At 38.0% G+C, this 13169-nt stretch overlaps 1 protein-coding gene across 1 annotated transcript in view; it reads left to right on the top strand.

The window, feature by feature from the left end:
• The window catches only part of PREX2 (phosphatidylinositol-3,4,5-trisphosphate dependent Rac exchange factor 2), a 187182-nt gene that overhangs the window by 157411 nt on the left and 16602 nt on the right, over positions 1–13169 (top strand). Inside the window, exons 37-38 of the mRNA XM_019471843.1 lie at positions 4589–4655; positions 6704–6894. Of these exons, the coding sequence (XP_019327388.1) occupies positions 4589–4655; positions 6704–6894 (258 nt within the window). The remainder of the gene's footprint in view (positions 1–4588; positions 4656–6703; positions 6895–13169) is intronic.

Raw genomic sequence — 13169 nt, 5'->3', positions numbered from 1 at the left:
GCTGCTCCTCACAGGACTTGTTCTCTAGACCCTTCACCAGCTTCGTTGCCTTCCTTTGGACACGCTCCAGCACCTCAACGTCCTTCTTGTAGTGAGGGGCCCAAAACTGAACACAGTATTCGAGGTGCGGCCTCACCAGTGCTGAGTACAAAGGAAGGTCTTACTGAGTTGCTTACACATGAAATATGAATTACCTATGGTAAGTTCAGAGCCACATGGTGTTAAAATTTTCTGTTCTGCACTTCAGTTTGCACAATAGTTGTGAAAGGTCAGAATATTACTATGTATGCTCTTGGAGAATTTAAAATCGTGATACTGTCATGAAGGTTTTCTCGTTATAATTAAACCTTTCTCTAACTACTAATGACACTGTACATAGGATTGTATCACTGACAGAGATGTTAGGACACTTCATTTAAAATCACTGGGTCTTAGTATGGGCTGAGAGTGTAGTTATACTTGGTAATTTATCATTTATTGAGACTTACCATTTAGTGGAAAGAACATGTAAAACACTTTTAGTTTTGTTTGCTGTGACAGCAAATAGTTTTCTGCAATGGATACTTCGTACTACAGAAACAACTGAATTTATATCTGTATTATATATAGATATAAAAATGTATTTCCAGACGTGTGTGTACACATATATATAATATGTGCTATAGACATGCTCACCTATATAGTAAACAACCAGATGGCAGAACACGGAATTGTTATTAAAGAAGTACAAAAGCACTTGTGCATTTATATGAAAATACACAGCGATATTATTTACCTATGTCATAAATACATGCTTTGTAGTTTGAGCTGAAGAAAAGAATTAGGGACACTAATTCTAGCACTTCCTGACTCGGCACCTCTGTACTGATGCATCCTTTGCCATGTTGTGGACCATGCTTATCTACATGATCTTGAATATCTTGTGACCAAGGGATTGAAAATCAAGTAGAATTAAAATATATTTCCATCCTTCCGTTGAAGACAGTATGAATTTATTTATATGTATGCCACAGTGATGAAGAAAATGTAAAAGACTAAATTCTCCTCTGCTATAACATCAAAGCAAAACCTTTCTAGAGCAGAACCCCCAATTTGCCTTTATTTAATGCCATAACCCAATTACCTGCCCTCCCCCCTCCCCCCCACTCCAATCACTTCTGCACTATCCTTGTATTTCAAAGAAAAGATGATCAACATCTAGGATAACCCTATGGGCTTCCTGGAACAACAAACTGAGAGTGAGACCAGAAACTTGGCTTTGCTTGAATTATTTGTGTGTACAAAGTTACTCAGGAATGCATATCTCTACATGTTTGGAGCCTCCTTAGGGTTCAATTTTCAATATTTCAAATTTTCAGGATTTTACATTTCCAGGTCAATTTTGGAGGGTACCCTGTAAAATGCTTCACTAAGAAAACATCAGTACTTCTGCATCTCCTTTGTACTCAAGTTCTGGGAAAACATCTTGGGAAAGCATTCATCTTGTGATAGATTTTTCTTTTTGAACCCTAAGATGTTTGTTACCTCATTCCAGTGTAAGTTTTCCCTGAGATGCTTGTCCCATTTTTTGACATTGTTACATAGGGGATATCTTACAGAAGTGGAACACAGCAATAATCCCCTGTAGTTTTAATGCCTATTGGATTGTCTACCTTTTTTTAAAGAACGGCTTTTCTGCTGCAGCTTACAGAAGTTGTAAGGCTTTTGGAAGCAAAACCAGCATCACATTTGCAGACAAAGAACTATGATTTCATTCTTGTTCATTTCAAATGGATTAGAAAATATTGTCCAAATTGGGAACCATGCCAAGATTGCCATTAACTTTTCCCATAAAATATGATTAAGGACCTTAACAAGCATTTAGTAATTAAGTGAAGTGCTTTGGAAATTTATGTGCTGTCCACAGTTTGTCATGTTCTGTAAAATACTGAAGACCGTTTTTATGAAAAGCAATAAAAATAAAGCACTTGAGAAACATCTGGGAGTGTTATCAGATTGGGGGGGGGAATAGTTTCATTTGTAACAGGATATTTTTATATTTAAAATTAATGTTGTGTATAGTTGATTTTTGTTTGTTCTTTAGGTTAATGAATAATTGACTGAATTAATGGAGTAATTCCTATAATTGTATATCCCATTCTAGTGTCCATGTTGCCTCATTTTGTACCCTGAGTTGATTATTTTCCATGTACTCCATTAATGTGTGTACTGTTCTATATTTAGTTTCTGGTTTCATTTAATGCAGCTGAATTTGCTGGAATAACAGTCCAAAGAGAATGGGAGTGCTGAACAGACTCTGAATGAAGCAGATTTTCCTGTGGCATGGCAGGAAAAAACAGTATAGGCTTTCAGTCCGATAATATTCAGTGGATGGCAGGGTGATGCTTTGTTTTTTAGCTTTGCTAACAAAGAAATGGTTGGTCTGTTGCTGCTGAGATAGCTTTTATGTGCTGTGGCCGCTCAAAGTGATTTATGAGTAATTTTCTCTGCAAAACTTTTCCTTCCAACGGTCTCCAGCTTCCTTTGACACAGAGTACATTCTGGATCGTGCAACAGGCTTAATGGAATAACAGAACTAGATTAGCTTTGCTGTGCTTTCTGAGGGGATTAATTCAAATCTTAAATTTGGGAGAAGATGCTTTTCAAAACTGTAAAGCTGTGGGAAGCAAAATCTACTAGAATTAAAGGTGCCTGGATTTTTTTTATCAGCTCAGTTATTCCAGATTATTGAAGAATAAAGGGCTATTCAAATCTGCAGTCTGCACCCCTGCCTTGCAAGCATGTAACTATGTGGATAACTTCACTCATGGATAACACCATAAAAAGCAGGGAGGGGGATTTTTGTTCATGTGTGTTATATGAATCAATGTTCTCATGACTGGAGGATTCAGGTGGTCCTGTCATTTGAGAGTTGGGATGCAAGGTTGCATTCTTTTCAGTGTTTATTTTCATATTTTATTGCAATTGAAATTTGGTTACCACACGCCATAATTCCATCCTGAGTCATGGCTCAGCTGCGACCTTTAGTCAGGTATGCTCCTTGTGCACAGGCATTGGAGCTGGATCGTAGTGATACCTTGAGGTTTCCACTGGAGAATCTGGTTTTGTCCTGTACGTTCCATAGTTCAGTGGCGGTTTTTTTGCTTTGTTTTATTTTAACCTTGGCCAGAATTGCTGCAGTGGTAGCTGTTGCCTGGTTCTCACTGGATGCCTCATCCAGCCAGGGAAGCCTACTACGTGTTTCTATTTCCAGCTGCCCCAGCAGGTTTTAGGAGCTTTTCAACCAGCAGAATGAGTTTTGTGATCATAGAATCACAGGATGGTTTGGGTTGGAAGGGACCTTTAAAGATCGTCTAATCCAACCCCCCTGCCATGGGCAGGGACAATGTTTTTTTTCCTTAAGCGATGCTGCAGAGGCAGCGACACTGTGATCTTATCACACATATATGCAAGATATTTCCTCTGCCTATGAGTTGTTTAATGGTAGCTCATCTGTGGTGAGCAATTAATTCGCTTATAAGGTAGAAAGAAAAAAAAAAAACAACTCCTCCAGGGTTCCTGAGTTGAAGGAAACAGGAGAAGAGCTCCGTGCTTCCCGTGTGCTCTTTGCTAAAGCTCTTCCTTTCTGGTGTTGAGTAAGAGAAGTTTTCCTGTTTTAGGAGAGGAGGATAGCATGGAAGTCCTCTGTACAAATATCAGCCTCCTTTGTGCCAGACAGGAATTAGCAAACCTTTATCTTTTAAAACAGTGCATGTTGCTTTTGTCTATTTTATATAAACTTTTTATGGTACCATTCATTGATAAGTGAAAGGTTATAGAAGGAACTGGGAGAATGAGGGTTGACAAGCTTTAGTACACAAGAGAGAAACCTGATACAGTAAGTATGCTTTCTTTATCACATTTGTGTTCTGCAGGTAAATGACAGTTTTCTTCGGCTTCTCCTTTCATGCACTAATTCATTTTCAAAGAAGTGTGCAGAAATTGTAAAGAAAGGCAGTTTGTTTTTATTTACACATGCATGCATGACAGCACACATTGCAAACGTCATTTTCCTTGTATGATGTATATTTGCCCCTTGTTTTTTCCTTTTTTGTTTCTTTTTATATTGTGAGCTTGTGTATGTTTTCCTCTCTCAGTACTGTGTTTCATGTTTGGGATTCTGTTCTGATATTATTGCAGTTATATACAGCTAATATAAAAAAAGCTTGTAGCGCATGAGGCTCAGGCACTGTTTACATGCCAAGTTTCCCAAAGTCACTATTAAAATCTAGCCAGTTGCCACAAACCTTTGGTGAAAATAATTTTCAGATCCAGTTTTTCTACTACCTCGAGATTAAAATTTTGCACTGTGTTTTCATAGGGCAGAGGGACAGTTTGTCTCCAGAACAAGAAAAACGTTCCTTATTACTTTAAAAGAAAGAGTGTTAGTGCCTATTTACCCATGCATTATTCCTTCATCCTCTCTTATGATGAAATTAAAAAACAAAAAATTCCAACCTTAGGACGGTGTCTAATAGTCACCTACATACATTTTTTTCAGAAGTTTAAACAATTAACAGGTTTTGCCTTACTCTTTTTGTTTTCTCAGGGCATTCTACCTGGACAAGTCGAACTTGCCTCCAAATTCAACATCTAAAGCGGCTTATATAGATAAGGTAAATAAAAATGCTAAGTGCCTAATTAAACTTTGCATGTTACACACTGTTATTGTAATTCTTTTCTGAGGCTTTATTAATTCCATCAAAAAATGGAATCATTTAAAGCTGGGGGCGGGCAGGGAAAGGAGGAGGTCTCTTGCAGCATTTTGTCCCACCCGTGTTTTAGGGGTGTGTGGTGCCATGTGGTTCTGTATCAAAAGGTGTGGCTGGAGGGCATCAGCGTATCTGAGAAGGGGAACCATGCCTTTCATTTTTCATTGTGCTTTCAGAGCAATGCGATTGCTCCAAGAGCATGTGGGGGGAGAGCAGGTGCAAGCAGAAATTCTTTGTTCTGAAAATTGGAAGGGCTGTTCCAAATTAAATACTTCAGCATCCCACTCAGAAGGCTTTCTTCTGAACCTCCTCATTTAGGCTTTCTTCAAATGCCTTCATCTGTCTTTAAACCTCTGTGACTGAGAGATCCCAGGGGCTATGAAAATTCATTTAATGCGCTCTCCTATTGTTGGAGAGTTAATGCCCATACGGCAGCCCAGTAAGGGAAAAAAGAAGTTCCTAGGGTCTTGCCTACACTGACTTCAAAAGTGATTGAGCTACTGTCGCTTGAGAAATACAGTGATCATCAGCTGAGCCCTATGACAGACTAAAATTTTATGTCGATATCATCCAGCGTGGGTGTTAACAGGCTGATAGTTCCTGTTTCTTGGATCTGTGCTGGACCGCATGGGAGGGGAGGAGGACATGTGCCTGTGCCTCTCCTTCCCTGCTGAGTCAGCAACTTAACTTTCTAAGCAGTCATAGGTGCAGCAGGAAATATTTAGCTATATATGGAGTGCTTTTTACCCCTAAACCTGTTCCCTATCTGTTTCAGTGAAAAGTTCAAGGGCAAGATAAAAGCATCTCATAATCCAGATCTGACCAAGGGATGCTAGGTTAAGCTAATGCATTTATTTTGCAATTGGAGCAAGCCAAGAGTGAGTGCATGATCTCAATTTGTGGCTGTGACTTTTGCTCTATTTTCCATAGCTCTGCATTAGTAAATGGCACCAGTTAAAATTAATTTAAATGGATGCAAGTTAAAGCAATAGGACCTAAACCAAGTTAAATCTATTCGTGCCCAGGTTTAAGTATGCTGATTGTTAGAATTGATTTACTTGACCTCTATGCTTTCCAATGAAGTAACCTTCATATAGGAGCAAGTGAGGCTGCCATTTCCCTAATTAGTTAAAACTGTCTTCAGGGAATGAACTGTCTTTCAAAAAATTGATTCTTTGAGTAAGAGGGGGGTTTGTTGGAATCTTTAAGTGTTTCTGGAAGAAAAAGAATGGGGAATTTGGAATTATGAGGTCTGCAAAACTGTCTTGTTGACATCTCCTTTATACAAAGCACTATGAGATGGTGCCTTTCATTACTAGACTGCTCTTGAAGGTTCCTTTTCTGAAGCCTTCCACTTGAAGCTGCCTTCTTTACTAGGTGGATCGTTTATTTTCCATATGGTAATGCTGAGGTTATTTTAAGTCCTGTTACAAAGTTAACTGTTCTTGCTTTGTAGTATGTTTTTGTCTGTTCGTTTTTGTTTTTCCATGTTGTTAGTCAGGATTAGGAACTAGACATTTGTATAAATAAAGGACAGTGTTGTCTTAATAATAAGCTGATTTTCTCAGCGAGTCAATTAACCAGTCTTGGCATCCCTCCTGTATGTGCATACAGTTGTAGATTGCCTCTTCATGGCTTCCCTTCTTTGGCAATACCATTAATGGAAATGGGACTGATGGGTCTATTTGGTTTATTGAAGTGAAAAACACTTCTGTAGGCAGGACTGGGAATGAAACAGTCAGTGACGGTAAGAATTTAAAAGTTTGAAAAAGTTGTCATAGGTCATGTAACAGAAGACTGTGTGCTGTGTATTTACGTTACGGAATTTGGCTTCGGCTTTCTCAGCCAGCCCTGCCGTTCCGTCTGCATCTGTGGTGACCTACTCTAAGAGAGCATTTCATGTGCGCTCAGTAGCAAATATTTAAATCTCTCTCTCTCTTCCTTTCTTGCAGCTGATGAGGCCTCTCAATTGCTTGGATGAACTTTACCGACTGATAGGGTCCTTTATCCGATCCAAGCGCACCGCTGCCTGCGCGTACACTGCGTGCAGTGCTTCCGGAGTTGGATTGCTTTCAGTGTCTTCTGAACTCTGTAGCCGGCTTGGAGCTTGTCACATCATTATGTGCAACAGTGGAGTTCACCGGTACGACTATTTCTTTTCCTCCCTTTGTTTCAGTCAGTCATTCAGTCATTGCAGGTTGGAGACTGCTGCTTTTTATTTATAGAGAGGTCTTACACTAAATGTCTAGTATCTTAGACTAAATATCTAACACACTTGAAAGATTTGTGGTGAAATTCTAGGATTCTAGATTGACAGAAATGAGCAGTATGATTTTGTTTTGTGTAGTTGTAACGGATTGTTCCTCATTCAAGTCAGTAAAAGGCAGAAATCTTAACTGATAAAGCAGAAAAAGGAAGGTTTCCTAGGTGAATAACACATACTATATTAAACTCTTAATACAGGCAAGAACTGCTGAAATTCGTATGCTAGGAGGAATCGTAGTAGAGCTTGTTTCAAGGAAAAAAATGAAACAGAAGAGATACGCATTTTTGCAGGTGTACCTTATGATAACTAGACGTTCAGCCTGTAGAACAGTTGATGTGATTAATACTATATCAAAAAATGAACTGAGCTATAATCAACTGATCTTTGTCATCAACGCTAAGAGATTTTAATAGAGAAAAATATATATGACAATAGCGTCATTATAGAGCTCTCTAGTACTTAATGATATTCATCAAAGTCGGCAATATGTTTATGTTCCAGCTGGGCAGATTACAGTTTTTTTGTACATTATACCAAAAAAGCAAAGACTACAATTGGAGAGGGGGAAAAACCCCAACAAACAAAAAACCAAACATAACCAAGAATCTGATGCTAAATACCTGCTCCTTTTTTAAGAATTCCAAACTGTAGATTACAGGTAGCAATATGTTTAAAATATGCTCCTTTGTTTCTGATCTATGCAAATCCGTATTTTAGCGGACTTGGTTACCAGTATGTTGTGTTAGAATGAGCATTACTTTCTCCTCATTTTAAGTAATGTCCTTTCTTTCAAAGAGCTTTGAGGAGGGGAAAAAAAAAAGCAACATAGCTGCAATGCAGATTATCAGGCATGAAAAACAGGAAAAGCTCCATCTATAGCCAGCACAATTAAGTTGTATAAAAACAGTGCTTGCCATTTCTTTTAACAGAGTTTGCAAGACTATTTGTGTTACTCTCTATCACTGATACAAGTGTATATAGCATGCTGTATACTGTACTTTATTTTAGGCAATAGCAGAAAAAGGCTGTCTTTAACACTAGTCACTATACCAGATGAAGATGGAAATACTATATAACATGGACTGACATGAAGTTGTCATTTCAGAGGACCATGAAGCTATACAGCTTTTCTCTGGCTCTTTATCTTGGTTTCAGTTTCATGTCTTATGTGATCAGAAAAGACTTTGGGCTTAATTCTGCCATTTTTTTTATAAAGCTGAAAAAGACTACCTTTGGGTTTCATTATGATTTCATGGATTAAGTTCTGAATTTGCCAGTATATTTGTGCCAAAAATTCTTAGTGTTTAAGAATAAAGTCAGAGCAACTCTAATAGTCCCAATAAACTATTACCCCACAGTGTGTGGGTCACAAATTATTCAGAATAATTTGGTGACTGAATAAGGAGTGGTATGCTTGATTCTGAACGTGAGCTGTTCTTAGAGGAAAATAAATTATTCATCAAATTTCTGCTCAAAACTAGGGCTAATTCAAAGGTATAAACTATTAAATGTCTATTTAAGTATATTTTAAAAACAAAATATTGGAAGACCAACATAATGGATTTCAAGACTATATTATGAGCAATGGGAATGAGGTTTAAATGTTATGTGTGGGTTTCCATCTAGATGTTAAAGGATTCAAGATCACCTGTTTACATAAAGTAAAGGTGCAAAACACTTTTCTCTAAAGCATGGCTAGTTCTGCTTTACAGCAAGTCTATTTGACTCCATTTGAGCTTTCGTACAAGATAGTTACTTCACTTGTGCATTAATACCGCCTTTGTGGAAACATCAACTCTTGGCATTATTAGAGACATTTTAAGATAGGCCCTCCAGGAAAAAGGAATGCATTACTTGAGATTTTATAGGTACTCAAAGAGGTTTTGCCCTGAATTTCCAAAAGTTCAGAAGGAAACTCACGTATTTAGAGACTAGAAGGGATTCTTGTGCTATTACTTTTTCAAGTGGTGAAAGTTGAGGAAGTTTTTTTTAACAACAGTTTCCTGAAGTTACCATTGTGCATACAAACTGGATGGATGAAGAAGTTTTTCCTTAGAATTTGAAGTCATATAAAGTCACTTTGTGTGCTGTTTTCTCTTTCTGGCCTCCCTAGGCCACATCTCTACAGTCCAGCACTAAGTAGGCTTTGCTTTTTGGCATTCTGAAATTGCCTTTGCCCAGATAAAAAGCTTCTTTTGTCTCCAGCTAGTAGGCTTGCTGGCTGAATTTTGTTCCCGACATTTCTACTGCTAAATTCTGCTGTGTTTTTGTGAACTTACTCCCCTTGCTGCTCTGCAGAGTGAAACTGCCTTGCAGCATCATGAAAATCCCGTAAGGAGGACAGAAGAGGGAAGAGTAAGATGCTGGATGTGATTGAGTCCCGTAGACATAGATGATTTTGCTTGTTGCCGGCAATCTTGAAGGCCTAATTCTTCTGTTTGTTGGAATAGTATTTAATCAGGGCAGATAATCTTGCAAAATAATGCTCTTTAAGTTGTAAGTTAGTTCTTTAGAATTCAAGCTACTGATTTTCAGTAAGAGAGGATATTTATCTCTGGTTGTATTCAGCAATGTATCTGGCCTTCTGTGTTCTTAGAAACTAAATGCTGTGAAGTGCTTGATTGCGATCAGTTGCAGAAATCCACATTTCGTAGGCCCAGACCAAGGACTCACAACTGTTTTTTAACACTATGCCACGGATATTAAATGAGTTGAAAACTGGTATTATCTACAGATGCTACTAGGCAAGCAGATGGGGGAAAGATGTGAAATGTCCTTGCAGGTTGAACTTTGAAAGTATATTCTTCACTTATCAGTCTTGCCAGCTTAAAAATGAAGAATAATCAACTCAGAGCAAGGTTCCTGTATGCTTTCTTTTAAAAGCCCCTCATTTTAGCCTAATTTCTATGATTGGCCCCTGATGGGAGAGAATGTCTGAGAGTCTGTGGAAGAGCTCAGGGTGCTCTGCTGGTCAGCATCTTTCTTTTGTTCATGGGGAGCAGGAACTGAGCAAACCATTAATCTGTCAGAATTCAGATATATTTAATAGACTTTAAACAAAATATATATGAACCTTCCCTCACTCAATTTATCTGTCTCTTACTGAACTGACTGGAGAGCCCTTTCTGTGTTTTCTCAACTTAGGTGTCATGGGGGGTGTGTGTCTGCCACCCCTCCTTCTAACCAGAAGCGAATTCCAGATAGCTTGGGAGGGAGGCACTGGGTGGCAGTCCAATGCAGAAGAGGCCAAGAGCTATGAAACAGCAGCTTTGACAGTGATTGCTGATCTCTGGATCAGCAGTGTCTTGGTTTCTGACTTCTCTGTGATCCATATTAAATTGCTTTTTACGCCGCACTAGGCTAAAACAGCTTGGCAGAGTTCACATTTTCATCCATATATCCAAGATAATGCTGGGGATTTTGAATTGCTGGTGATTGCTTTGCTTTGATTTTTATTATGACAGTGTTTACCAATTTACATTGGAGCCTGAAATCCTGTATCTATTTCAGACAGCAGTTCTTTTCAAATGTATTTCGATCACAAGAAAAACAAGGATGGGGAAAAATAAGTCCCTTTAACCTTCACTGTCCTAAGTGACATGTGAATACTGCAAACTCCCCTTGGATTATCATAAGTGAACATGCCTTGCTGATCAACATCAGGAACAGAGCTCTAAATTAGTCCAAGAAATCAATAGTTTGCATTTCCATTTTCCCTTTTTTATCATCCATAATTATATTTCTGCCTGCCAATCAGCTGTCACCCTGTAAACAATGCTCTGCTTTCTTTACTTGTATTCATTCTGTTTGAAGTTGTAATCACTCTGTACAAATCTAAGTGATGAAAGGCACTTTTAAATTTTATTGAATCATGGTGCTAGCTCCTGCTTGAGGGAGAAGAGCGAGACTGCACTACACAGGCATGCCCTAGCCTCTTTCCATGCCAAAATGAAATTAGGTGCAGCAGCTGCAGAAGTCTGTTCAGGGACCACAGGCCTTACAGGCTCAAAGGAATCATTTAAAGCATCCAAATGAAACAAATCCCAGGTTTATTTAAAATTTTGCATTTCCTGGAGGATCGAGAGAAAAGAAGTCTTTTATAATCTTGATGAACCCCAGAAAAATCACTGTCTTATTTTCTTTTCTGAATTTTAATTTCCCCTCCAGAAAGTCTCTCCTTAGTGTTACCATCCTTCAAGCAGTGGGGTTCTGGCTGGCAGACACTCGGCTGAATGATGAGGCAGGTTTTGCCAAGGGTTGATTATGCTGTCTCCTGTAGCTGGCACAGCTCCTGCAATCCAGCTAAACCTGCTCCATCTTCCACACAGTGAAGCAGAGTAACACCATAAGCTGTCCATCATGGCAAGCTGCCTTTCTGTGAATCAAATGAAACAAGGTGAAAAATAGGTACTCTGAATTTATATTTTAGACGTTCTATCGTAAGAATTCCTCCTTTTAGATTATTTTAGAAATTTTCCTGTAGGAATTTAGTTCTGAGCTCAGTGACTGTGTGATACCAAAAAAATAAGTCATCTCCTTGAAGTTTTACAGCTGTATTTAGGCTGTCTATTAGCTCCACAGTAAGAAGGCTTTTTGGGATCAATGGGACTACTTTCAGGAGACAGGTCAGCACAGGCTAAAAAACTAATCCTTGCTCTTCTCCAGCCTTCTGGTCTAAATTGTGCTTTTAGTCCTGCTACCTTCCCATTTAGTCAAGATTCCCTTCTTTTTAAATGGCAGTTTTGTTATGTCTGTCTACAATTAGTGTATTTTTGTGATACTTTACCTAATTGATGCATAAACAAACTTTTGTTTTCGTAAAATAATTTAGGATAGTGGAGTATTTAATTCTGTGTTGGTTACTATTTGAAAACAGTTATGTAATTGTTCAATATGCGAAAATTTGTCTTAAGATGATGTAAACAAGACATTTAGCACAAACAGGTTGCTTCTACAGTAATGATCATTTTATTTTGATCTATATTTGCCTTTCATAGGCAATCTGGTACATTTTTGCTTTGTTATCTCTAATACATATGTGAAGGACTCTAGTCTTAGAGTTCTCTTGCATGTTTTAAAGTCTGAGACACGCTTTCGTTTAAAATGCAATCTGAAAATGCAGATAAGTGCATAAAATGCATTGAGACAGATAAGATGGATCTAGAGTTGTTACTAGTACGGATTTCAAGGTGTTCTTTTTTGTATTTGGATTCCTTTTAACATTATGGACATTTAGTAGCAGGGTTGACACACCACTCAATCACCTTGCTCTGTAGAATCATCCTCTCGCACTCCAGTTCCCGCAGTAATGCCTTATCTGCAGTCCAGGTCTTTGGGAGAATCTGATTCTTCCTTACAAAAACTGCTACGTTACAACAAAAATAGAATAGGTCCTCTCGAACAATCTAAAATTAAAAACTTATCCATATCTCCTTTAATGTTTGAGGTGGAAGAGAGTTAACTGACTAACCTAAAATATTACAAGACGGGAAGTAAATTGCAATTTTCCAGCAGATTTACTTGCCTGCTTTCAGTTGACTTTAGATTTTTTTGTTTGTTTTTGCAAGTATGGCTGAGAATGAGCAAACAAAAGGCACGGGATATGTTGAATCTTTTGGAAATGCTGTTCTTTCATCAAACAAAGAATATTTAATGGTGGAAGTGCCTCCTTGCAACATTTCCAGCTGATTAAAGGTGGCAAGACCTTACAGGAAGAATGTTTGTGAAAAGATGCTCTGTGCAGTTTTTTAACAATGACAGAAGATGTACAGTGCTTTTTGTTTTTCCCCATTATTCATTGAAAAGCTCTCTGTTTTAAAAGAAGATAGAATAGTCACGTTTTATTTCTAGAAATAGATTGGATGATAGTAATCTTCCAAATAAACTACAAAACAAATCATCATTACCTACTGCATGTTTCATGCTTCAGGATTAAAAATTACTAATATTGAATCTAATAAACCTGATTAAAACTATATTTGTAATTTACAAATATAGACCAAGGTTAGGTCTGAAATATGGCTAATGTATACTTACCTCCCAAGACTGATTCTCTAGCTTGATAAGTTCATGCCACCTACTTGAAAAAGTCAGAAATCTTTTGGTAGCTTGTGTTTGAAAATACCTGGTAGAGCTGGGTTTGATTATCCTGT

Source organism: Aptenodytes forsteri, unplaced genomic scaffold, assembly GCF_000699145.1.
Source record: "Aptenodytes forsteri isolate BGI_AS27 unplaced genomic scaffold, ASM69914v1 Scaffold18, whole genome shotgun sequence".
Classification (NCBI taxonomy): Eukaryota; Metazoa; Chordata; class Aves; order Sphenisciformes; family Spheniscidae; genus Aptenodytes; species Aptenodytes forsteri.
This window is presented reverse-complemented; position numbering and strand designations above follow the sequence as displayed.